Here is a 24,651-nt window from a genome sequence, read left to right as displayed (position 1 = left end):
TCTCACATCTGAAGAGCTGTTCCCAGAATGTGTATGAAGAGGATAAAGCAGGAAGAGAGTGAGACAAAGCCAGGAGCTGTTATGTGTGATATGAATTCCCCTACCAGATACCTGGTCCACTGGCTTCAAGGATGATACCCAACCATGTCTTTGTCATCTATCTAAATGGAGACACAATTTTCTGCTCACAGCATCCTAGGAATATGCACTTCTGCCCTTTGGTACTCCAAGACAAGCAAACTTAGTGTCAGAATCTCTTCATTTCCACACAAGCACTAGACAAGTCTTTATCCAGAGTTACAAGGTCCAGGGAAGGAATGTTTTCCTGGTGTGCTTTTGGGGTTTTTTTCCAGCTGCTTTCCTGCCATATTGTCATATTTGCTGATCTGCAATATTTTAAATGGTTTTGAATTATATAGTTTTAAATTTAAGTTACCCTTCATGGTGTGTCTTTTTTTAAAATTGCTGCTATTTGATCTTATGTGTAACAAAACTTACTGGAAAAGTAGAACTTTCATTACCTATGATGCTGTGAAAGTTAGTTAAACATTCTTATCCTATTTTTAGCAGAGTTCCCTTTGCTGTCATGCAGGCCTTGCTTGAAAAAATGTTGGGATCAGTTAGCATAAAGACAGTGCCTCTCATCACTCTTGAGCCTTCTTCTCAGAAATTTCCAGCTGTGATTGTTTCAATCAGGTTATATTCATGTCACAATACAGCTAAATACTTTTTCTTCTGCTGATTGTCTGAGTAAAGGTTCATAAAATGTATGATGGAGATGGAGTAGATTATTCTTCCTTTAACTATGAAGGGAAGAAATAAAGCATTACTAATGCCTACAGTGGTCCTTGGAGTAAAGATTCCCTGTCTTGTTGCAGGCTCCCACGTGTGGTACATCAAAAGATTTAGTGTCAAGTATTTAACCTGGGTGGGCTGCACTCACTCTTCTGTAGGAATTTGAAAACGATGGAACAGACCATGATGGAGTGGAGAAATATGGATTTTGCCAATGAATCCTGTGTCCTGTAATGGTAAGCAAACAACAAGCATGGGTTTGTTAGCAGTGGTCCCAGTAAATAAAAGCCTGGATAGTCTGCTGTGCACAGCTCAGCACTGCAGTGCAGGTGGAGATGAGGTGGAAATGCTTTCCCAGTGCTGCTGGGGTGGGTGAACTCCCAGCCCTGGGGCTGGCTGGGCACTGAGCAGGGCAGCCTTCACTCAGCGTTAGAGATGCCTCAGTTTGGAAGGTTCTCCTGTAAACCTCCTGGGGCTGTGAGGCACCAGCTGCAGGCTCTTTTGGGAAGTGACTTCTGCCACATCCTGAAGATTTGCCATGTCTGTGGTATTATTTCAGGTCTGGAATTAACTAGTTCTGCTTTAATACTCATTAACTGGCTTTAGTATCAGCAAATCCAAAGGATAAAGCTGCTTCAGGAGAATTTAATTTGCAAGTGCCTGCTTTGTTTTAGCTGTGCCAGGTGAGATATCCCCGTTTCCCCTGGTGAGTCAGTGCTTTGCATAGTGCAAGTGGCCTCTTGGCATTGGGGATGGCTGTCAAACAATCTTTGGAAATGGCAAGATGAAAGATAAGATGAAACAAGAAGAGTGATAGTGATTAGATCTGTGTTCAGACATTTTAGTATCTTAGTAGACAATCAGAACTTAGTGTGGAAACAAAATTCCATGAGGCATGTTGGCTGTCACTGGACAGCTCTCACTGCTTCCCATGGTTCCCTCTTTGTGATCCAAAGCACCTGACCAGGCCCTTGTGAATGCTTGGCTCCTGTGGCCCTTTGTCTGGGTCAATGAAAAATATGTGTGCAACTCCTAACAATTTTTTAGTGTGTTGCTGTCAAGTGAGACTGAAAAGAGAAGATTTCTGAGGTTTTCAGTCCTTTATTATTGTTTTATTTCAGAATGACTCCACCAAGGACCTTTCCAAAACCAGGTACTGCATTTTGGAACAGTTTTTTAAAAAGAGTTGTGGGTGTTTGACAGCTTTGTGTCCTGAGGTAGGGTATGCCTCTAGAAACAATGCTTCCATCAGAAAAGTCTGTCTCTTTGGTGGTGTTTTTAGTATTTAACCTCCAAGGGAGGGAACTTCCTTATTGCAAGTGTTACTTTTAGTTTATTTGGCTGTGAAGTACGGATGTGGTGGTGTAACAAATGTTGCATGATTAGTTTTGGGGAACATTAAAATTTCCCTGTACTCAATAGTATAGAGAAATAAGATTTTTAAAACAGGTATTTGGTAGGACTTAGTATTGAAGTACTAGTCATTAAATAAAAGGGGATTGGATTTATTGTCATTATTTCTGTCTCCTTACCTTCCCCCTTCTTCCTTAAATTGTATGAAGGCTTTGCTTTAGTAAAGGACATTGTATACATTAACAAAAATATTTGTGCTGCAGCACCACCCTGCAGTGCCCTGCTCCAGGTACTGAGGCACAGTCACATTCTTTCTGTGTCCATCTCTCGGCCTGGGAGAGATGAGGTTGTTAGGGAAGAGGCGAGTGAGCAGAAATTCAGCTAGAAACAACACTATGTTTGGCAAAAACATTTAAGAAAAATACTTGGCTCTGTAAAAATTAGCCTGAGACAAAAAGAAAAATCAAGGAAGCCAAAGTTGTTGTTGATATCAATGCATTGTTTGAATTTCAGATGCCAGTTTGTGTTTCTGTTCACTTCAGTGGGGTGGGAATATTGTAGGGAGGAGAGAGAGGAGCCTCCTTCTCTCTTTCACTGGTTTTAGATGGACCTGACTGAAATGGGAAGTGATTTCTTATCTTACTCAGGGCAGGTGTTATCTTTTTCCTGCCCTGTCCCTGCCATATTGTGATTGCACCTGCTCTGTGCAAATACACTATCTACCCTAGACATGGGTAAATAGCATTGGGTTTCTGTACTGAACTGTGCATTCCCCTCAAATAACTTTGTGGGACAGAAAAAAAAGAAAAAAAAAATAAAAAGAGCAATGTATTATGCCCATTACACTCTTTTTCACAGTGATTTTTTAAAATATTTTGTAATTTTTTCTTTTTGCACATCTGTTGTATCTAGTGATAGAAGATTCCAGTTACAACTTGGTAGTCTGACCCTGCCACATCTCTGCTTCTTGACTGCTTTACTGAAATAGATTATCTGAGGCATATTCAAAATTTTGCCAAACAGGTGACAGAGAATTCACTCTAGGTGTAATGAACTATATTGAGCTTAGAAATCTTGTCAGCCTGAGCTTTTTGTTTGCTATTTGTTATAATTTGTTATACTATTGTTATAATTTGGTAATGCCTGAAAAAAAAAATGTTCACCTTTCTTGAATTTTTGTTTCATTGCTGATTTCAGTAAAGGCTCAGTATTACCTAGTGTGATGCTTTTTTTTATTTCCTTAAAAAATAGATCCTCTGAAAATGTCAGGAGTTTTACTTTCTGTGAAAATCAGGGATATTCTTGTAGAAATTACTGGGGCTTAGACACACAGAGACTCTGTCCCTGTTCCTGTCTTAGCTGAAAATATTTTTCTGCATGGTGTTGAAGTTTAATGGTCTGTGTTTCAGGGTTTTTTTTCCTGCAGTTTATATAGCTCAATATTAGAGGTCTTAGTACTTTGAGTAATGGCACAAGCACACTGCTTTTGATATAACTAAACTAAAATTACTCAGTGAAAAGCTATTCTGGCTTCTGAGGACACTGTGTTCAAAGACATGAATTTTAAATAGATATGAAAACTGAAAGTGTAAGGGGAATATTGACTTTTGCAGTGGTAAGTTCAAGTTTAGATCAGCTAAAGTCAAAAAGTCTATCTGTAAGATCTGACAGGGGGTCAGGAAGTCAAGAAATAATCACACACCTTGGTTTTGAAAGATGCAAAGCACAGCTCAATTCCCTTCTGGTGTGATGTCTCTTTTTACACCCCGGAGTTTGCTGCTTATGAAAACCAGTATTATAAAAGGGCTGCTTCCTCCCCCACCCTGCTGAGCCAGACCCAGCACTTAATTATAAGGCTTAATAGATTTGTTGGTTGAACCATTATGTGTTTTCTCAGTAAAAAGTTCCTTAGAACAGTAGTAAACTCTCCTGTGTAGTTCAGTTGCAGCAGTCTGGTTATATGGACTCTTCTTTGTGTTCTACTGACTTGGTTTGTGAGCTCTTAAATTACCAAAAGGTTTTCTGAACCATATTCTGTCACCATTTTCTGTCCTACCTGGATCAGTAGCACAGAGATTTCTTTCTGTGACTGTAATCTTTTTCTTCAAAGCACATCCTGTAATAACAGTGGTATTTAAAAATGAGCAACAAGCACCCTCCCCCTGCCCCCAGCTTTAGCAGTGGTATTCATGTTCTTTCCTTAGGCTGTGGACCTGTGAGAAGTGATGGGTCAGTTTAAGAGCTCACTGCTGTGCTTGCTTTCCTACTTGTGGTTTGCTCTTCCTTTCCAAACCCAGGGCCAGCTGAGGAGCTCATCTGTGCCTCTGCTACCTGCTGCACTCCCCCACCCCAGAGGGAAGTGTCCTGCCAAAACTGGCTCTCCATGCTGTGTTCGGTGAGTGGGCTCTGCAGAGAGCCCAGCAGGAGCTTGGTGCAGGATGGGGGCTCTGGCTGGGTGAGAGCTCCTCCTCCTCCTCCTCCTCCTCCTCTTCCTCCTCCTCCTCCTCTGCCTGGCCAGGGCTGGCTGGTGGTGCTTATGAAACCACAGCCTCTGTTATTTCACATCTTCCACTTGTACAGGAGACTGAAAAACTCTTTCCAAATGAAACAACTTGTTACTTATTCCTACTTTAAATAGCACTGGAGAGCAAACATTATGAGAAGAAGCAATCGACTGAAATAAGAATGTAAATTTAAAAGTTCAGTTTCCATGCTTTCTTTGCAGCTCATTCAGCACTATCATTGCTGTGGCTTTCAACGTTCAAGGGCAAACCCTAAGTGATGTAGTGTCACTGATTACTCTGATGTGTCAATTTTTTAAAAATGACGGACTAATTTTGTATTGATTTAGTGTTTTAATGTAAATATAGTTCTGGGTGCTGATGTGTTGAAGTGGGTATGCTCACTTTTTGAGAAAATAGAAGGTGAACGTAAGTAAGATTTTTTTTTCTGTATTGCAGAAGAAGCCCTTCAACAATTAAATGTAACTAAGGAAGGTGAAATTTCACATGAAAACTTCAAAATATGTATTAAAAAAGGTTCACCTTTGTAAAGAAACTCACTGCTAGCAGACAGATCATTGAAAGCACACCTGCTCTCCACTCGGTACTTTTGCATGGGTAGAAGAAGCTAAAGTGGCTGCAGGGTAGTGTTTGAAAGCAAAGTCTGAAAGGAAGAAGTGTTGTCTTCAACATGAATGGTATTTCCTGTGGTGTGTGTTTGTATTGCTGAATTTCATTTCCTAGACTGAACTAGTCATGGAGTCCGCTAGACTGAGATTATTTTTGCCTGAGATTCATAATTCATCCACTAATCTCCTTCAATTATTCTATTGCATGTTTATAGATTCCTGATTCCCTTTTAGGATCTGCTAATGGGTAATTACAGTCAGCAATCATTCTTGTCTTGGAAATTGCTAAAGTAATTTCAGAAACATTGTTGTTATTTGTGTGAAACAAAAGATGGAATGGAAATCAAAACTGTACTGTTTGTCTGGTTCTGTATCAGTTAAAGATGAAAAAAGTGTTTCTGCTTTCTTTTATACAGAAGTTTTTGAGAGGAATAAGACAATTTGCATAGATTCATTTGGTTCTTGCTATTAGAGCTTGTTTTAATATTTCAGACACTGCTCTTTGGTAACCAGGCAGCTCTGGGTGATCAGGTCTTGAGCTCTGGGCAAATGAACAGCTAAGAGAAAAAATAAGTTATCCAGATGGTTACTGTGAGTTCACTTGTGAATATATCAGGAGCTTTGAAATTAAAAACAGAACTCCAACATACTTGGATTATGTTTGGAAAGGCTTTAACTTGGTCAGGAGCTGCTGTGAATAATTCTCCTGAGAGAGGGAATAGGATGTGATCGCTGGCTGTCTGTCCAGCCTGGTGTGTGAGTGAGAGGGTGGCAGGAGGGTGCAGAGAGTGAAAGAAGCCATCCCAAGAGCTGTTCTGTTGTTTTCAGTCTGACTTCTGTCATTCTTTCTGTTGCCCCACCGTGCAGTGCTGAGGGGAGGCTGCTCTTTGTGCCAGAGCTCCAGAGATGGGATGTGGGATGTGACTTTGTGCTCTGCTCTCTCCATGTCTTGGATTCTCTCCCCTTTTTCCCTGCCCCAGCTGCCCTCACACTGCTCCATGCAGACAATCTCTGGGGAGGAAGGGGCTGAAATACATCAACACCCTTGGGCTGGTATGTGTTTCTTTACAACACCTGGGCTCTACAGGCTCTGTACAGACCATGCTATTCTGTGGCTGTTGAGCCTTCAGAAAAGGTGTGTGTCTCCAGCCAGGTCTTCTGGAAATGGGTGGATTGACAAAAAGCCTGGTGGACAGTTTTAACTAGCAATGGGAGAATAAAAGAGTCTCAGTCCAAGCCTGGTAGGCTAATGAAATAATAATTGCTTTTTGTATTTTTGTGTCAGTAGGAGACTGGAGAGTTTAGCAGTGCTTGAAAGTTTCCATCTAAGGGGAGGAAAGCACAGGACAATACCTAGATTTGTGGGAGATAGAAATGTTGTCTTTTTTGGTTGCAGGTGAAAGGTGGCTGTGTTTTGTCAGGTCTTGCCCAGCACTTGCCTAGAAGAGGTTCTGGTGCTGAATCTGAGCACATTCTTGTTCCCACTGAAACACAGTAGATTTGGAAGGTAATAGATGTTTTGGTTCATTTTCTGGAAGGTATTCTGTTGTCCATTTTTTTTTTATACCTCTCACATGTCCAGTGTTCTTACATATTCACTGGGGAAAAATTCTTCATGTTAATTGGCTGGCAAATGGCTATGGAGCTCACACAGATGTGACTGAATCATATTGGTGTGTTTGGTGGCTGCTCCCAGAGGCTCTCAGTGCAGTTTCTAACCCTCAGTGCCAGGGCTGCTTCTTATAGGTCCTGACCTGGGTGACAATTCCTTCTCTTTTTCATCCAAACACAATGAAGACTTCTAAAGAAATGAGACTTTTTCCTGATAAGCTGCTGATCAGAGCTCTGTGGCTTTATGGCAACAGCCCAGATCCAGTTCCTATTTGGCTCAGTGTGTTTGCCACTGGTGCTTCTGGGAGTGTTCTTTGGTTTTTGTGGCCTGTTGCTCTTTCAGGGTTACACCTCTCCTGGTGTGTCAAAACAGCAAAACTTCCAGGTACAATGACCAGAAAGAGTAAAAGTGATGCTGTGGTGCACAGTGCTCACATGATCCTTAAATGTATAAAGAGAAGCATGGTGAGTTGATCTTTTTCCCAGTGTGTGATACCACCCATGATAGAATCTTTTTCTCTCTCTCAAATCTACTTTCTACATTTCCAGAAGGTTGATGGAAAAAATTCAAAGGAGGAAAGATACAAAAAGTGGGGACTTTTAAAAAAGGAGGTGGTAGTGGCAGTGGGGCATGGGATGCAAATTGAAAGTAATTTGGAGTGGAATGATTCACCTCAAAGTAGCATTTATGTGGTGCATTATGGGTTCTTGGTAAATCAATAAAGGACTGTTGGGGAGTTTCTTTGCCTGGTAGAGTTCTGAGAAGAAAATTGTATGACCCAGGGGTCATTCATAATTACTTGCAGTGCATATCTACAGAGATCAGCCAGGAAGAAACAAATCAATGAGATATCAATCTCTTTTTAATTAAAATGGCCTAGGCTATTGAAAAGACATGTCTCTTCAATCTACTGTCCTGTAAAACTCTTCAATAATATGCAGAGAGAGTGCCAAGCTGACACTGCACCCATTTTTCATTTTTTGAGCATCAGATAACTGAGCCACAGCCACACAGTATAATCCTGTAGAATAGATGTAGTTCTTGGTACTGTTTTTTCGTTGACATAGTCAGGAGAAATTAGAGAGAGCAAGCTGTGAAGTAATTTTTCCTGGATTTTAATATTAAAGTAGCCCAAGACAGGATAATTTGTTCCACATAATTGTGAATTTATTATTGCTTAGTAATTAATAGTTGTTTTTTGAAAATGGATTCTGCTAATTGGAAAAATAAAGTTCCCTCTCAAAATACACCTTTATCATAAAAATTACCATCAAAATCATATTTCTGCAAGTATATTAAAGAAGATCTTCATTGTTTTTGATTTGAAATACACTTTTAGAAGGAACTAGGACAGCAAGCCCGTCATCTCTTTGATGCAGTTGTTCACATCAGGCAGAGTGAGTTCCTGCACCCCCAGCCCCATGGTAAAGGAATTCCTCAGGATGTTTCGTGAGCTGTCTGCCTCTCTGCTGCATCAGAGGCCAAACCTCCCCACTGTCCTGGAGTGTGTTGTCTTTGTTACTGAAAGACAAATTCAGATTGGAATACTTGCCCCGTGTGCACCTTCTGAGAGTTTCTTCTTCAGGAAAAACTGGCTTACACCCAAGTGAAGTAATAATGCAGTTACCTTTGACTTGGAAAATGCAGTAAAACATGATGCAAATGTTTCAATTTCTTCTTCATCTCCTTTAAGTGTCAGTGGGACACTTTCTGAGATTCACACTTCTTTTCAAGAGCATTATTATGCACATGCAAATGGTGTGAGCACCAAAAGAATTTTTTAAAGTGAAAAATGGAAGGATTTTAATTATGATGAAAAGCTCAGTAATTACCAGTACAGGTGAGATATTAGGTATACCATTAACTATAAATGGGAAACATTCAATTTTATTTGCTTATTATACATATATAGATATTTATATTTTAATACAAATGTCAGTTTATTCTGGGTATTACTGAATAAGAGTGATGCAATATGGGGGTTTTTTGTGATTAATCCAAGTTTGGGGGATGCTCTGGAAAGAAGTTCTAGTTTCTTATTTTGCAAAAGTACACTTTTTTTTTGATCCGCTCTCACTGTTGATATATCTGGTTTTGCCTTCTTGATCATTAATAATTGGATAGGATGTTAATGTTTGGTTCTATTTACCAGAGGCAGAATTGCTCACTATGGTTTCTGAGACTTTTTCCTGCTTTTAGTGTGAAAGCAGCCTGAATGCGTGTGTGCAGTTAAGCATTTGGTTTTTGAAAGTAACTGGCTGGGGTTTGGCTTTTCTGAGGAAAAAAAAAGAAGTGAGGTTTAGTGGGTTCTTTCTCCCTGGAGCAGTGGCCTTGGGCACCATGGTGACAGCAGTCAAGTGGCAAAGAAGCTGTGGTCCTGTTATCAAGTTTTAATAAGGCTTACAAAATCCTGTTTTTCATGCTTCCCTCCATCACATCCCTGTGCTTCTTTTTTATGGCTCTTGGCATTGAATGAACTATATTAATGAACCTATTTGAAAAACACTGGTCATTAGAAATGAACAATACAGTTTATTCCCTAATGTTCATTGTTAGCAGAACACATGTATTGCTTTGGGAACAGTATCACTTAAAGTGGAATGAAATTTACAGATCTAGATACTTAATATCTTTAAAAAAAGTTTAATGAATTTTGGCTTGGACAGCTGTATTCTTTTCTCATTTTTCTATGCCCTAATTAAAGTCTGAAATTAATAAAAGAGGATTTCTTGATTTTTAAGATGCATGTTTTGAGAAAGAATGCCAAGTGTATTGCGATTAAAGATTATATACACACACACACAGATGCACACAACTTCCAAGGAGCTGTGAGCATTCAGTTCCCCAGCACACTCACAGGAGCTGTGTCATTTGCTCAGAAGGAAAAGCCCCATGTAGCACAATTGTACATGGAAATGTTTGAGCTGCCAGGGCAGGGTGAGCAGAGCAGCCCTTGGCGAGTGCTGCCCACGCACGAGGCTCCCGGGCTCCCACCCACCACAGCGCGCTGCTCTTGCTCACTGGCCACAGCATGCAGGTGGAAAGTTCAAGGAAAGTTTAAGGAATAAACTCTTTTTATTCCCTCCCCCCTGGGGAACATTGTGTATGATTAACTATGAATTTACTAATCCTGTCTCTCTGCAGGGTTCATCCAAGGAAGTGAGGCTCAAGCTTATGGAAAGGAGTTTGAGACTTGCAAAGTAATAATTAAAAAAGCCTCATGTCAAAAACACCTGTCAGCACCAATGCAAGTTGATCTGGAGCTTCATGCTTGGTGCTGATGATGAATTGCCTGTGGTTTTGGGGAGGCTAATTCTTGCCTTTGATTGCATTGGGAATCTGAAGCTGCTGCTCATGAGATGTAAAACCAGAGAACGTGGGTTACTCGGTGTGCCTGAAGATCACAGAGGCAGCAGCCAAAGGACAAAACTTCTCTTTGAAGCAGTGGCTTCAGCTGTGTCACTGTGTGCACTGGGAACTGAGAGAAACGGCAGAAATAGCAGCCAGCCTGGGAGAAGATGCCAGCTAAAGGGAAATACTTCTTCAACGAGGGCGATGAGGGCAGGATCTCAGACCCACTCTATGAGAAGTACCGCTACACCAGCCAGCAGCATCCCCTCCTGCTGCTGCTGCTCTTCATTGCCATCCTCTTCTGGGCTACTCTGATCATCATCTTCTTTGTTACTGCTGTGAGTAAACTTCTTTTGTGTGTGTTCAGTGTTTGCAGAGAGGATAAGGAGTCGCTCTGTCAGCACACTGAATCTTTTTGGCTGTGTAATATTTTGAGCCTCATGGTATCAAAGTTGCAGTGCTGAAAGATATCAAGGAACCGTGCATGTATTACTGTGTATGATTTTGAAACGGTGGGAAGAGAGGAGAGATTGTCAGGCACCTGCACAATTACTATAAGGATTGTTTTTCTATTCTATACATCTGTATTGTATGTATGTACATATGTATTGTATTGCATTCTATACATCTGATCTGTATTGAATGCTAGCGTATGATAGTAAGTATTAAAAGGGCTAAGGAAGGAGCAAGAACAGAAGCTAAAATGTCCTGCATTTCCCATATTATGGTGACTTGTTGGTTTTTCGTCAGATTATTCCTGAGGTGGTTCTTTTCTTAAAAGATTTGCAGATGTTATTTCCTTTTTTTAAAGTATTTTTCTTTTTTTTTTTTTGTTAATAAAAGCACAATAGGAACCTCCTAGTACAATGGGTGATCAGTGGAATCAATATTTAGTTAACGAAGAGCGGTGATCCTATAGGCATAGAAAAGATGCAACTTAAAGATTTTTTTTATGTGGTGTAATTTGATTTTTGTAAAGAAATTTGGTGTTGTACAAGCTCAACTGACAGCTGGTAAGAAGAGGAGTTGATTTAAAGATAACATTGTAAAAAGGTAGTAAAGTAGCTGTTATAATGCTTCATTGCCTTTTAACTCTGCTTCCCAAACAGCTTCATGATAAAGGGTCTTCAAGTCTCTCCTTAGCAGCAAATCAAATCTTACCAATTGCACTTGCATCCCTTTTGCCTTTTCTTTCTTAGGGAGGGAAGAAAAGCAGGAACACTGTTTTTAACAATTTATCTTCCATGAAACTTAGAGCACTGTTACACTCCTCTTTAGCAAAGTTTGAACTCTAAATCCATTTCTTTGGACATATCTGCATTATAGACACAGTGTAGTTAGAACTTAGTGGTTTGGGGTTTGCCTTTTAAGCTGCTTTGGAAAACAATAGCAGTGGAACTGGGGTAGTGTTGCAGTAGGACCTGAAATGAACGACACGCACAAGATGAAATGTCCAAAGCAAGAAGAGGGCAGTTTATTTCCAAACTCCTGTATTTATTGACTTTCAAAAGTGACCATGGATTGGGGGATGAAATTGCTGCCTCTCTACTACACTGGTCAAACCAACAGTCCATCAATTTTCTCCTCCTCCAGAAAGGAAAGCAAAAGGATCATTATTTACTTGAAAAGTGCGTGAGAAACTCCATTACAAAAACGTAAACACCGGAAGGCTTAGAAGAACTTAGAAGAAGAGGGACAGGGTAGAATGAGTGGGTATAATAGTATCTATTATATTAGCTCTGTATGTGTGAATATCAGAAAGTGTTCATGCTGCCACAGCTAGTCTATTTAAAAATGCAGGTGAACTTATTTCCGAGGTGTCCAAGCTGTTTCCAGGGCAGTATAGATGCATCTTTCATTGTTCTGAAGGGGACATTTGTAGCAGCTGTAACCCTTTGTTTTGCCTTTGCAGGAAGCTCATTCGCACCTTGCCTTCCTGACTGTCTATAATGGTATTTATTATATTAGCTCTGTAGATGTGAATTCAGAAGGTGTTCATGCTGCCACAGCTAGTCTACTTAAAAATGCAGGTTAACTTATTTCAAAGGTGTCCAAGCTGTTTCCAGGGCAGTATAGATTTTCCTTTTTCTGGAGGGGACATTTGCATTATTCCTTTTTCTGGAGGGGACATTTGCATTATTCCTTGTTCTGAAGGGGACATTTGTGGCAGCTGTGACCCTTGTTTCCCCTGCAGGAGGCTGGCTCCCACCTGCCGTTCCTGGTGGCGGTGTGCGCGGCGCTGGCGGTGTTTGCGCTCACGTACCTGCTGCTGTGCATGGAGTCCCTGCTCCGCCGCTGCCTGGCGCTCTTCGGCCTCGTGGCCTGGCTCTGCTTCCTCACCGTGGGATACGTTTCCCTCTTTGAAACAGGGAGTGACTGCCAGCTGTGGGAGCAGGTGGGTATGCTCTGCTCATTCGGGTACTCGCATGGGGCTGGTGGTCAGCTGTGGATGTTTTTCTGTGCTTCAGTCTTTCAGGATATTGTAACTGTGCTATAACTCTTCTGAGATTTAGGTTAACCTCTAAAAACTGGCTTCACTGATTTGTTGCAGTTATTTTAGTTGGTGTTCTGGATTATAGTGAAAATGTATTCCAGTGAAAAAATTGGATAATTGCATAAACCTATGTGGGAATTGCATCTGTAGTGATGAATTGCATTTTTCTAATTAAATTGGATTTTTATTTAGGATTTTTACTAAATCTTAATTACTATTAATTCATCTCTGATTTGTTTTTGTTTTTTTTTTTTTTGTTAATAATACTTGCTTTGTTAATTTATTTGGGTCAGAGAAGTGTTCAAGAAATGTATAAAGGACTCCAGAGCTGGGTGTGCCCTAGGGAGCAGGTTTTTAAGCCAGTGTGAGAGGTGAAGTGAACAATAAGGATTAATGACACATCCTGGCATTGCTGGGTGTGGCTAAACTTCATTGCTTGCTATCTCTGATCAGAAGATGGGTGATTTCATGAAGCCAAAAATATCATAATTTGTAGGAAACTCCTCCTAAGATCTCATAATGCAAGCAGAAGAGTTTTAAGTAATTTTTATCTTGTTTTATGAACTCTGCCCCTTCCCTTCTTTATTTGAATAATGAAAGATATAAATTATCAGTTAAAGAACCCAAATCTGGTTTGTATTATGGCCTGGATCCAGCACTGTACATTTAGAGTTGCTGTTTGGTATTTTTTAACTTAAGGAAGTGGCTATTACCTTAGGAACCACCCCCCACCCCCAAATGTGTTGATCCTAACTATAAATGCAAATACGTAACAAAGCATGATTTGGTTTTGCTGCTTTCAGTGCTGCAAGCCAATGTGGTGCTGTCATGTGGTAATAATTCATTCATATTGATTTTAAGTCTAAAATATAAGGACGCCCTACTCTGAAAGTGAATAGATTTACTTCAGAATTTCATCTCAAATTATGAATTTATCACTAATTAAAGCTACTGTTTATATGGGGTATGGCTTTTGCTTGTCCATCCTTTTCTTGTGCTTCTAAAACTATCACACAGCATTCAGAATGTTGTGTGATGGGAGTTGCAAATATGGCAGAAAAAAATGTTTTTACTCCAGTTAAAGTAGTAAGATATAGACAGCAAACTTTTATTTGCCTGTTAGTTTGACTGGGACAGCAATAATCAGACAGTCTATTCTGGGAAAATATTTAAAGGCAGACTGGACCTTGAGACTTCCTCGAAGGAAGCTCTTGTCTGGAGTGGCACAATTTAGTTGCTGTGATGCGATGGAGCTGAGCCAGGAATGCTGCAATATATTCCTCTGATCAGGGCTGTTAGTTTCCCTATGTATATAAGCTGACAATAGTAACAAGTCTATAAATATGAATTTAAGTTTTACAAACCTTCCCACTGATCTGGAGCCATTCAGTTGTGCATTTTATAAAAGGTGTGCAGCTAAATATGTGGTTAGTGGTAATAAAGGTTATTCTCTTGTGGGAGGACCAGGAAGTATTGGTTGGATTTTTGGTTTTATCAAACATGAAGCAAATATGCACATGTGACTGGGTGATGTTAAAATTAGAAAAATATCTTCCAACAGGTGAGAAATCTGATTCAGTATTGCTAGCCTTGTAACACACTGTTCCTGATTTGTGAGTACAAAGTGCATCCAAAGTGCATCTCCAGCTGTAAAGGATAAGTTCAGAATAAAGGGCAAGGACAAAAAATTATAGGTGATATGTCACCTTAACTCATCTTGTCTATGAACCCATAGCTGTTAATCCCTCAAAACTCTTAGAACTACCAGTGTCCTTATGGTTTTAACTGTCTTTTGAAACATCAATATCTAATTGTTCAGCCTGAAATTGAGTAAGAATCCCACTGCTTTGCTTCTGTTTCTGTAGTGATTTTTGGCATTTACCTAATAACATGTATGTGTGATTCTTTCTTATTTTTTCTTTTTCTTTCCAAAGGTGCCATTCTTTCTCTTCATAATCTTCACAGTTTATACCATGCTACCTTTTGGGATGAGAGGTGCTGTTATAATTAGTGTTGTTTCTGCTGTCTCCCATATTGTTGTTTTAACTGTGGTAAGTGTAACATCTGAAGGAAATAAGGAACGCGTTCCATTTCAGGTAAGGAAATAGCTTGGTTACATAATGAAATACTCTAGTCAAGCTACTCTTTGCTTTTGGCATAACTATTCTATTAAGAAAAGTTCCATTGATGTTTCAAGTTTATGGATTTGGAGCTTGGGCCCAAAATCCCTTAGGCTTTTTGTAAAATTGCAAATTTTTAATCTACAGGGCAATTTTGTTTTTCTGGTTTAAGTGGAAAAATCAGGGCTGTTAAATTAATTTTTAAACTAAGCTGTTAAAAACATGCCTAGCTTAGTCACAGTCACTCTTCCCAACTTGCTCTCCTTCAGGTGGGTCTACCCACCTCCACCAGGCACTGCCCACAGGGTGGATCACAAGGGCCACTGCTGCCCTGGGGTGTCAGAGGGGCTGGGAGTGCAGCCTGGGAGTTCAGGGCCCCAGCACTCGTCACCAGGGCGTGCTCATTAACAGGAGCCCCCCAGCTCCTGTGTGCCAGGCTCCACACAGCATGCTGATGCAGCAGTTTGTGCACTGCTTTTCCACAAACCAAACACTGGACCTGCAAATAAATGTTGAATGATAGCATAGCATTTTCTGTTTCATTATTGTGACTCTGAAAGTCAGATTGCATCTGCCAGGTCCATCCTGGGTAATAGCAACAATGATTTGTTATGGGATGGGGTAAGAGGAAATGAGACGTGGTCTGGGATTGACTGTGTTTTATGGGACTAATATGTGTGTTGGTGAAGTATCAGTGACTGCCCTGTAGTAGGTAAATATTTTTCTTCTCGTGCAGCTCCTTGCCAATGCTGTAATTTTCCTTTGTGGCAACTTGATGGGTGCATTTCACAAACGCCAAATGCAGGTTGCTTCATGGGATCTGTACAGATACACCTTAAAGTGCATCCAGGTCCGAATGAAACTGAAGATTGAAAAGAGGCAGCAAGTGAGTGAGCTAGCTCATGTTATGAGTTGCTTGTTTTCATTTCCAAAGTCTGCATAAATTCATAAGGTTGGTGACTAATCCATGTTGAAAGGCTTGGTCCAATCTTTGAGATACCCACCTAGTGTCAAATATAAAAGTTGTGCCATTTGTAACAAAAGAAGGAAGTTAAAGGGAGGAAGCTGTTTTCTGGGGCTTGTCTACATGAAAATCACAGTATTTGTAACAGGAATGCAATTGCCAGTCATTTTTAGTTCCTTTTTTCCTAGAATAAACTGTCCCTGGGACTGGCTAAGATAACTTAAGAGGACATATCTTTAATGCCGTGAAATCACTTGTAAGGTAATTCTAACAGTTAGTTTTATGGCTCCCTTGGTCATAATTTTTTGCATTGAATTCTAAAGTATTGTTTGTTCTTATATTTTATTGTCTCACAAACTGCTTTTCCTTTGCTAAAAGGAGAAAATTGGATGTGAAGGGAGAAAAAGAAATAATGTATTAGATTAAAATATTTATTTCCATAAGCTCCAGTGGTATTCAAAGAATAAACAAGCATGAATTTCTTACTGAGGAAGTTTTGTAGAGAGATACCAAAGCTGAAACTGGGGCACCTTTCCTGGTACAAATAGGGTTTAGAAGTGCTCTACAAGGCTGATGTGTATCGTGTTCTCTGCCCACCAGTTATTAGATAAAAAGAAGGGGCTGAGAAGTGACCGCCCTGATCAAACCGGGAAGCAGAAAGTGCCACACTGCTAGTGCGGTCTGTTCTCTGATGCTAATCTTGGGAGATGAAATGACAAATCTGCAGGAAAGCCCTGCCAGAATTTCCCCACGCAGCTGCTGGGGAAGCCTCTGATCACCTTGGGCAGCAGTGTGCTCTCATTTCCTGGGCAATGTGCTCGCTTCCATGGGTGTTCAAGATTTGATTTTGGGATTGTTTGTTTTAATGGTTGCTTGTTTGAAGTGTAAATGTGCTTGAGTCTATGGAGGGCTTTCTTTTCAACCATGTTGCAATTTGTCAGGCAATTCTGAGTATCCTTTCTGCCACCCACTTCTCTGTGAAAAAGATGTGAGAGCTGCAGTTCAGGGTTCCTCACTGCTTCCTTGAACACTGTGGGATGTGTCAGCCTCCCAAAGGCCCTGTTATATTCCCTGGGATTCGGCTGTCAGTTTAAGGTCTTTCCCAGGGCTGACTCTCCTAGTACCAAACAGTAGGTGAGGGAAAGGAGGTATTTCTAGTTCTGGCATCAGTCTCAAGATAAACTGCTGCCCATACCTTGTGCAGACGAGTGCTCGATGCTCAAGGACTGTCTCTTCCCACTGTGATCCCAGGATATTTCTTCTTGGGGGCAGGCACTGGTTAAACAACCCTGGCAGCTCACTGCTGCCTGAACAGGGCTGTTGGGCAGCCAGGGAAAGGGGACAAGGACTTGGTCCCAGGGGACAGCATTTAGCATTTTTCTTGGCTGCAAAATGTGCTAATCTTGCTGTTGATATTGTCTGAAAAAGTTCCTGCTTGTAGCTGCTCCACACAGCATTTCCTCTTCCATCTCTGCGGTGGGAGAGCCCTTCCTCACTCGAAGTATTCTCTTTTTTTGTCATCCTCTTCTGCCCAGCAGCTTACCAGGGTCTTCTTGAAGAATGGGCTTTTGAGTGAGAGCCAGTGTAAAAGGGTGTCCTGAATAGTCAAACAATGGAAGTGGGTTTGGAGGAGTCTGTTTCTCTCAGTTCAAAAGGCTTCATTTCTGTGGCATTGCTTCAGGTTAGCTATAGCAGCATGCAGCTGACACTTTTGTATCTGCTGCTGCTTTTCCAGTATTTGAGAATTTACAGATATTTTAAAAACGGAATAGATTGTTAGGTACAAAACATAAGCTTTTACAGAACTTTTATCAGACAATGCTAACATAACACTGACATCAGGGAACAAAATAAAATGTAATTTATCCAGAAAATGTAGTACTGAATACTGACATTTTGTGTGTGTGTGTGTTTCGTGGTTACAATAGAATGTCACCCCTAGGCCACAAGGAACAAAAGAAAAAATATGCAACATAAATGTGAAATCAATAATTTGGAGAACAGCAATGTAAAAATGTCTTCTGGAAAACCTGACATGCATTACTCAAAAACTATTTGAATAAAGGCATTTTGTTTTGGTTTTTTTAATGCCTTCTTGCAGTCAGTAGAATTCTGCAGTTTCAAACTTACTGTGTTAATAATTTTGCACAATTATTCCTACTCTCACTTTTTAGGAAAATTTGCTTTTATCCATCCTGCCTGCTCATATCTCTATGGAAATGAAGCTGGCAATCATTGAGCGACTGAAGGAAACTAATGATAACAGGCAGATGCATGACAACAACTTCCACAGCCTATATGTAAAAAGGCACCAAAATGTTAGGTAAGTGGAAGCCCCAGAAATTGATATAAACTTCTGATTCGTATCAGTACCTATGGTCCAGTGAAATTAAAATTTGAAGGCAGACTTTGGGGCTGAAGTGAGCTTCTTTCCTGCTGTGGGAAGATAACGTGTGTTGAACTGGTGTGCCGCCTTTTAAATCAGGGGAGATACTTGAACCCTTTTGCTGGAGCTGTTTCCCAAAGAGGAGAGAGAGGTGTTTTCTGTTAAATACATTTCAATAGTTATGCTGACTGTGGAATTGATGTGTCACTTTCCCTGCTTTTTCCTTTTGTTCAGCATTCTTTATGCAGACATTGTAGGATTCACTCGCCTTGCCAGTGACTGCTCTCCTAAGGAACTCGTAGTGATGCTGAATGAACTCTTTGGAAAGTTTGATCAGATTGCAAAGGTAGGTGTACAGTTTGTGCTGCAGGATAAAGGCCTTTGGAAAAAGAAGTCTTTTTGCACAACAGGAGGCAGCTGGGTGTTTGTCAATAAGTCAGGAAGGCAAAACTGCTTTTGCTTTAAAGCTAACTGGAAAAATCACATTAAAACAAAATGTAAATCAAAAATGGGAACTGTAACAAGTTGCTACTGTAATTCCAGTTCTTGGGTGTGGAAGTTTATCTGTATCATTTAGGAAATTGTCTGATGGTGGTAAGTGATTGCAGCAGGGCTGTGGGAGGTTCTGTGTGCAAACTCCACTGAGGAGCTTTGCTGTGTTCAGCTTGCAGGTTTGTTGGACTCCACAAATGGAGAACTCTCAGACACAGATCTAAGTTCATAAATTCAGAGGCATCAGGCAAAGAGTTCTTTAGCTCAGGAGGGAACTAAAGAAGGCTTCCTGTTACTAATGGATACTTACAAAAAAATGTAAGGCTGGGGAGCAGTTTAAAATGGTCCCTGTTAAGACATACCATCAATACTGACCCTTCAGCCTGGCAGGAATTGTTACCACTTCCAGGGGCTGCTTGAGGTTAATTTTTTGTAGCAGTCATCACAAACTCAGGTTTTCTCAGGTTTTTAGTTCTCACATTACAGGGACTGTATCATCTACATGTTTGTGTGTTGTGTTTGTGAAATCCTAAAAATTTGGAAAGTTGGAAAACTCTAAAATTATTAATGTAGCAGAGGAGTGAAATTGTTGTAATTAAACCCTTGTGGATTTTATTGAATAAATTCTTAAATATACCACTGATTAAAACCTGACTAAGATGCTAGTAATATTTTGGCCTAAATTACATGGCTAATTTTTGCATTTATCTGAATTCAGTTGTTGTTAAATGTTTGCGTACTGAGAAATAAGTTATACTATTGCAATTGTATTGTTGTGAAGCAGCTATAAAGACAGAGTAAGTTATGTCATCTTAGTTGCCAAATGGTGAAATTGATTCTAATGCTGAAGTACAAGCTGAGGTTAAACACATTTGGTAAGGCTTTGTAACTGTTTTGCAGACAGAAAAATGGAAAAAAATCTAGATTTTGAGTGATGAGTTTCAATTTCTCACTGCTGTATGCAAATTGCACAGAAATGTCTGGATTTAGTGAGTCAAGGTCTTTTGCAACTCTGTGGTTGAGCTGTGAGAAGAGGTTCCTGCTATTTGTGCTATTTTTGTTCTGCCGGGGAGTATTCTGTCATCTTTTCCACAATGTGCAAATCTTGCAAGCTCCAATTAACCTAATAAAAATTGATGGCTGAGCTGGACACTGAGCTGGATGCTGAAGTGCAGCAGCTCTAATCCAAGGCTGGTTTTCCCTGCTGATCCCTCTGAGCTTGTCACTTGTGGCACTGCTCAAAACCCACTGGGGTGGATTAAGATGTGGAGAATGATGGATGTTCCCTAAGGCTTTAACTGATGAGGGAGAACAGCTCACTTTGGGAAATTGCCACATATTTGGGCTGATTTTGGAGCTGATTTAGGAACTGTGTTCCCACAGCAGATAGTGTTGAACAGCTGGAGCTATTGGCTGGCCCAAATTGAGCCATCTCTGCTTGTCAGTCAAACATTACACAGCCTTGCAGAATTAGTCCTGGCTTGCTTGCAACCTTTGTAGTTAAAATTCTTCAGTAAAGTGTTCACAAAAGACAGTATCAGAGACTTTTTGCTCTCTCCTGCCAGTTATTGGCAGCAGTATCCTCTGTTGCACAGTTAGGAAAATTTTTTTTTGCTACCATTTAGTATTGTGGGTTTTTTATTAACAAAAGCAAACAGTAGTGTGTGCCAGCTTACTGTTCATTCATGTTTGAAATAACAAAAAACCCCAATTTTCATCTGCACAACTACCAGGTTGGGCATCTGAATTTCCAAGTTTTCCCTCAGTGCTGGGTGGTTTTATGACACCTCACACTGTTACTTATGAGGCTGCCATGTAAAAATAGAGGGAAAACTGCCCATAAATCAGATGAAGATTAAAAGATAGATAAGTATATTTCATCTTTTAGATGGTGAATTTTGTGACGGTTTTATTTTATTTATGATTTTTTCAATTTCACACAGTTCCAACAAAAAGGCAAGAAACTAACAAGATGGTTTTATTTCAGAAATGCTTAAAGTGTCATTTTTGTTCTCTCCAGTGAGCAATGTCCAGGCATTCGGACATGGGGCAGAAGAAGAAAGCTTTGTTTCAACAAGGAGTGAATAAAGCCTGACTTTCTGAAACTAGAACCTTTGGAGTTAATTTTTGGTGTAATAAAATGTTTGGTGTAATTTTGCAGGAGAATGAATGCATGAGAATAAAAATCCTGGGCGACTGTTACTACTGTGTGTCAGGCCTGCCTGTGTCCTTACCCGTTCATGCCAGGAACTGTGTTAAAATGGGGCTCGACATGTGTGAAGCAATAAAGTAAGTGTTACACAGAAGGCTGATTAAAATATAGATACTGTGCAGAAATTGAGATTTGAGATATTGAATTAAGTATTTTGTTTTCTTGTCAACATTCAAAGTGTATTTATTAGCTGTAGTTGCATAGTTCTGACCGTAAGTTTTGCACCAAGTGTATGATGAGACAGGAGGAGGAGATGAAATGTCAAAGTCTGCTCTAATCCCCGATGCCTCCCCAGGCAGGTGAGAGAAGCCACGGGCGTGGACATCAACATGAGGGTCGGGATCCACTCCGGGAACGTGCTGTGCGGGGTCATCGGCCTCAGGAAGTGGCAGTACGACGTGTGGTCGCACGACGTGTCCCTGGCCAACCGCATGGAGTCTGCCGGAGTGCCGGGGTGAGCGAGAGCCCTCCGTGCGGGGCCGGGCTCCTTCCGTGCGGGGCTGGGGCCGAGTGTCCCCTCCGTGCGGGGCTGGGGCCGAGTGTCCCCTCCGTGCAGGCCTGGGCTCCTTCCGTGCGGGGCTGGGGCCGAGTGTCCCCTCCGTGCAGGCCTGGGCTCCTTCCGTGCGGGGCTGGGGCCGAGTGTCCCCTCCGTGCAGGCCTGGGCTCCTTCCGTGCGGGGCTGGGGCCGAGTGTCCCCTCCGTGCAGGCCTGGGCTCCTTCCGTGCGGGGCTGGGGCTGGGTGTCCCCTCCGTGCGGGGCTGGGGCCGAGTGTCCCCTCCGTGCGGGGCCGGGCTCCTTCCGTGCCGGGTCCCCTCCGTGCGGGGCTGTCCCCTCCGTGCCCTCTGAGCTGGGCTGGCATGGCCCCGGGTCCATCACTTCCTCACCCGGGGTGGTGGATATAGGACAGATGTGTGCTTAGCAGAGCTGTAAAATGTTCGTATTTTCCGATTGCGTTTTCAGCGAGCTATAAAATTCTATTCTTAGGCAAGAGGCTGCTTATTGACCATCCCTTCATGGGAGAAACGTGTGCATTGTGTTGACTTAGTTAATCCATGCTGTACACAGGGTAATTCTACGTTTGTGAGTTTAGTCAGAGAACAGTTGTGCTCCTTAGGTCAACAAGGCCAAGCTGTCTTTGCCCAGCGTTTCTGCGAATGCATCGATCAGCTCCACTTGATTTATGTCAGCTCTACATTCACCGCTCAAACCTCATAAGCAACTCAGAAATTAAAATGCACCCTGATGGGAGTATCCCAGCAAGGAGAGTGTGGAGCTGTTGTTTGTTGCGCATTTGCCATGGGCAGAAGGAAGGGAAGGGAGTGGTGCTGAATGGGAGGATTGAGGCAGAGCAGGGGTATAACTTACCATGAGCTGCTGCTCAGTGATACAAGGATTGGAGCTGAGGTTGGTCTCTTGTAGTCTTTTTAGGACACTCATTGAACACAACAAATATAAATGTTTTTCAAAACCATCAACATTTTCATTTTCTTTGTTTAGGAAAGTATATTCTTTTCCTGTTTTCTAAGTTAAATTTGAGGATTAGAATTCATCTAATTCATCTAAGAAACCCTCTTTTTTTTTTCTTTCTTATTTCAGTAGATTACACAAAAAAAGGCCAATATAGGACTTTTTCTTTTTTCATTCCCAAATCAGACCATGATTTTTTTTTTGTGTCATGGTAGTCTGTGCAGATTGGTTTCTTTTATTAAGTGTTTCTAACCAGGGACATTATAGCTTTGCTTATTATTTCTATACCTTAGATAGCTTTTAGGTATATGCTTGTAACTTATAACTTAAAAATTAAAGTGGTTTATTAAGTGATAAGAGGTTATGAATATTAAAATACTTTGTTGCATTGGTCACTGAAACAGAAAGCTACTTGGAGCTTGGTGAACAGTTACACCACCAGCCAGGCTGAAGGGTTTACTGTGTTGATTCAGCGTGATTAAACAAGAATACAGAGTTGTAAAGTTTCTTTTGTTGGTAAAACAAACAGCATGACTCTGAATATGGCACAAACCCACACTTTGTTAGTCACGTTTGGGACCTTTGCCTAATCTTGAAAACTCTGATTATTCCTGTATGCTTGTCAGGTTTATAGTTGATAAGCTGCTAAGGAATTAAGCTGGTTTAGTTTGTCATGCTGATTCGGAAACATTTTTCTTATTACTTCCTCTACCTATAGCTGTGTAGTACTCACTCATCTTGAGTTTCAAAGCCGGCCAGGGGAAACATCCTCCACTTCTGGAAGACTGAGCCTGACAGGGTGGAAGGGGTATTATTCACTATGGAAGAGTTGTGTTGTGTTTTTTTTCTACTCTGCAAGGAATTATTTGTTGGGAATTCCTTAGTCCAATGTCAGCTAGTCCTGCTCCTTTGGAAGCAGTTTTGCCATTAGGAGCCAGCCAGAGGTTTTGCTTAAAAAAGGAAGCATATCTACTTTGAGTTTCTGTAAATGAAGGAATTCTAAAGACTTTTGAAGGGAGGGATGCAGGAAAGCTTCTAGCTTTTGAAATATTTAAATATTTGAAATATTTTCTGTCCAGTGTCAGAGTAACCTTGTTCATCTTCCTTGTGATTTTGAAAATTACTTACATTCATAACAGTGTTAATCCACTACTAAAGCAGAAAGGAGTAGCATAAAATCAAAACTAGAAGTGCATTTATGACCATTTCTCTCTGATGTGTAAATGGCTGGAGGCTCAGCACGTGTTATTCTGCTGTCAGCATGGGAGGCTGGCACAGTGTGCTGGGTGTTCTGTCCTGGCACAGCAAGGGCAGCAGCGCGTGCTCCAGCTCGCCTGGGAGAGCAGCTCTTGGTGATGTGCTTATCCTGGAACCCAGGGAGCAATTAGGAACTGCTGAGAGATCACTGGCACCTAACTGGAAGAGAAGTTGGCAGGAAGATCAGAAATGTCCTACACAGTGTGTGGTTTGTGGGAGAGGGGAGAGGAAGCTTGGTAAAATGTAAAATGATAGGTAGTGAACAAATGTGCTGCTTTTTGGAGGAAAGGGAAAAGCACAGGAAACTTGCTGCAGCACGTGGCTGTGTTTTAAGGCTCAGGGCACAGACATCACCCAGAACACCCCAGTCTCTGTGGAAAAAAAATATGCTTTAGAGCAAATATTAAAATTTCAGATTTGAAGGTTCACCTTAACTGCAAAAGTGTATAGTCAAGGTAACAATTAAACTATTTTTGAGAAAACTACCAGTACACAGACAAAGCAGGCACCTTCTGCAATTCAGGTCTTATTGTTGGATTCAAAAGTACTGAGGAAGTTTTTATTCCTCCTTCTTAGAAGCTACAGCCAGTAGTTTTCTGGTCTTGGACACATTATCTTCATGCAAACCAATGTCCAGCTTTAGGAAGGGGAGGTGGATAGAGGAGTGATTCCCTCGCTCTCTGCAGTCAGGCAGCAGTGCTGCACACTGCCAGCTTCCATTCTGGAATTGTGCTTTCCCCAGCCCTGAGCTAATGGGCTGTAGGACAGTGTCTAACCCCTCTGTGCCAAAGAAAAGTGAGAAAAGCATGGGGACATGAACAATGAGAAAGTAGAACTTAAGAAATGCTATTTTATGAACTCCCTTCAGTCTCCTGTTGAGAAATTATATGGAAAGCTATTACTCATAGCTTATGTGGAAATACATGATTTGGGATACTGAGTGAAATAACATGTAAGGGGAAGTGTGAATAGGTACAGAAAAATACTGGCTGCTCTCCTCAGAAGTGCATTGCTGTTG

General features: G+C 41.1%; 1 protein-coding gene across 3 annotated transcripts in view; it reads left to right on the top strand.

The window, feature by feature from the left end:
* ADCY7 (adenylate cyclase 7) overlaps nt 1-24,651 on the top strand; it is a 59,104-nt gene that overhangs the window by 16,993 nt on the left and 17,460 nt on the right. Inside the window, exons 2-10 of one of the 3 annotated variants that reach the window (XM_054296254.1) lie at nt 879-1,031; nt 10,035-10,579; nt 12,436-12,636; nt 14,670-14,831; nt 15,592-15,741; nt 17,994-18,142; nt 18,440-18,551; nt 20,859-20,986; nt 21,205-21,363. In XM_054296254.1, the coding sequence (XP_054152229.1) occupies nt 10,409-10,579; nt 12,436-12,636; nt 14,670-14,831; nt 15,592-15,741; nt 17,994-18,142; nt 18,440-18,551; nt 20,859-20,986; nt 21,205-21,363 (1,232 nt within the window). In that variant the 5' untranslated portion in view covers nt 879-1,031; nt 10,035-10,408. The remainder of the gene's footprint in view (nt 1-878; nt 1,032-10,034; nt 10,580-12,435; nt 12,637-14,669; nt 14,832-15,591; nt 15,742-17,993; nt 18,143-18,439; nt 18,552-20,858; nt 20,987-21,204; nt 21,364-24,651) is intronic. The other 2 variants (XM_054296256.1, XM_054296255.1) reach the window with 2 other exon arrangements.

The sequence above is a fragment of the Melozone crissalis genome, unplaced genomic scaffold, assembly GCF_028551555.1.
Source record: "Melozone crissalis strain CALT ecotype California unplaced genomic scaffold, PUWL_Pcris_2 ptg000007l_1, whole genome shotgun sequence".
NCBI lineage: Eukaryota > Metazoa > Chordata > Aves > Passeriformes > Passerellidae > Melozone > Melozone crissalis.
Note: the sequence above shows the minus strand (reverse complement) of the source record. Positions and strands in the feature narration are given on the sequence as shown.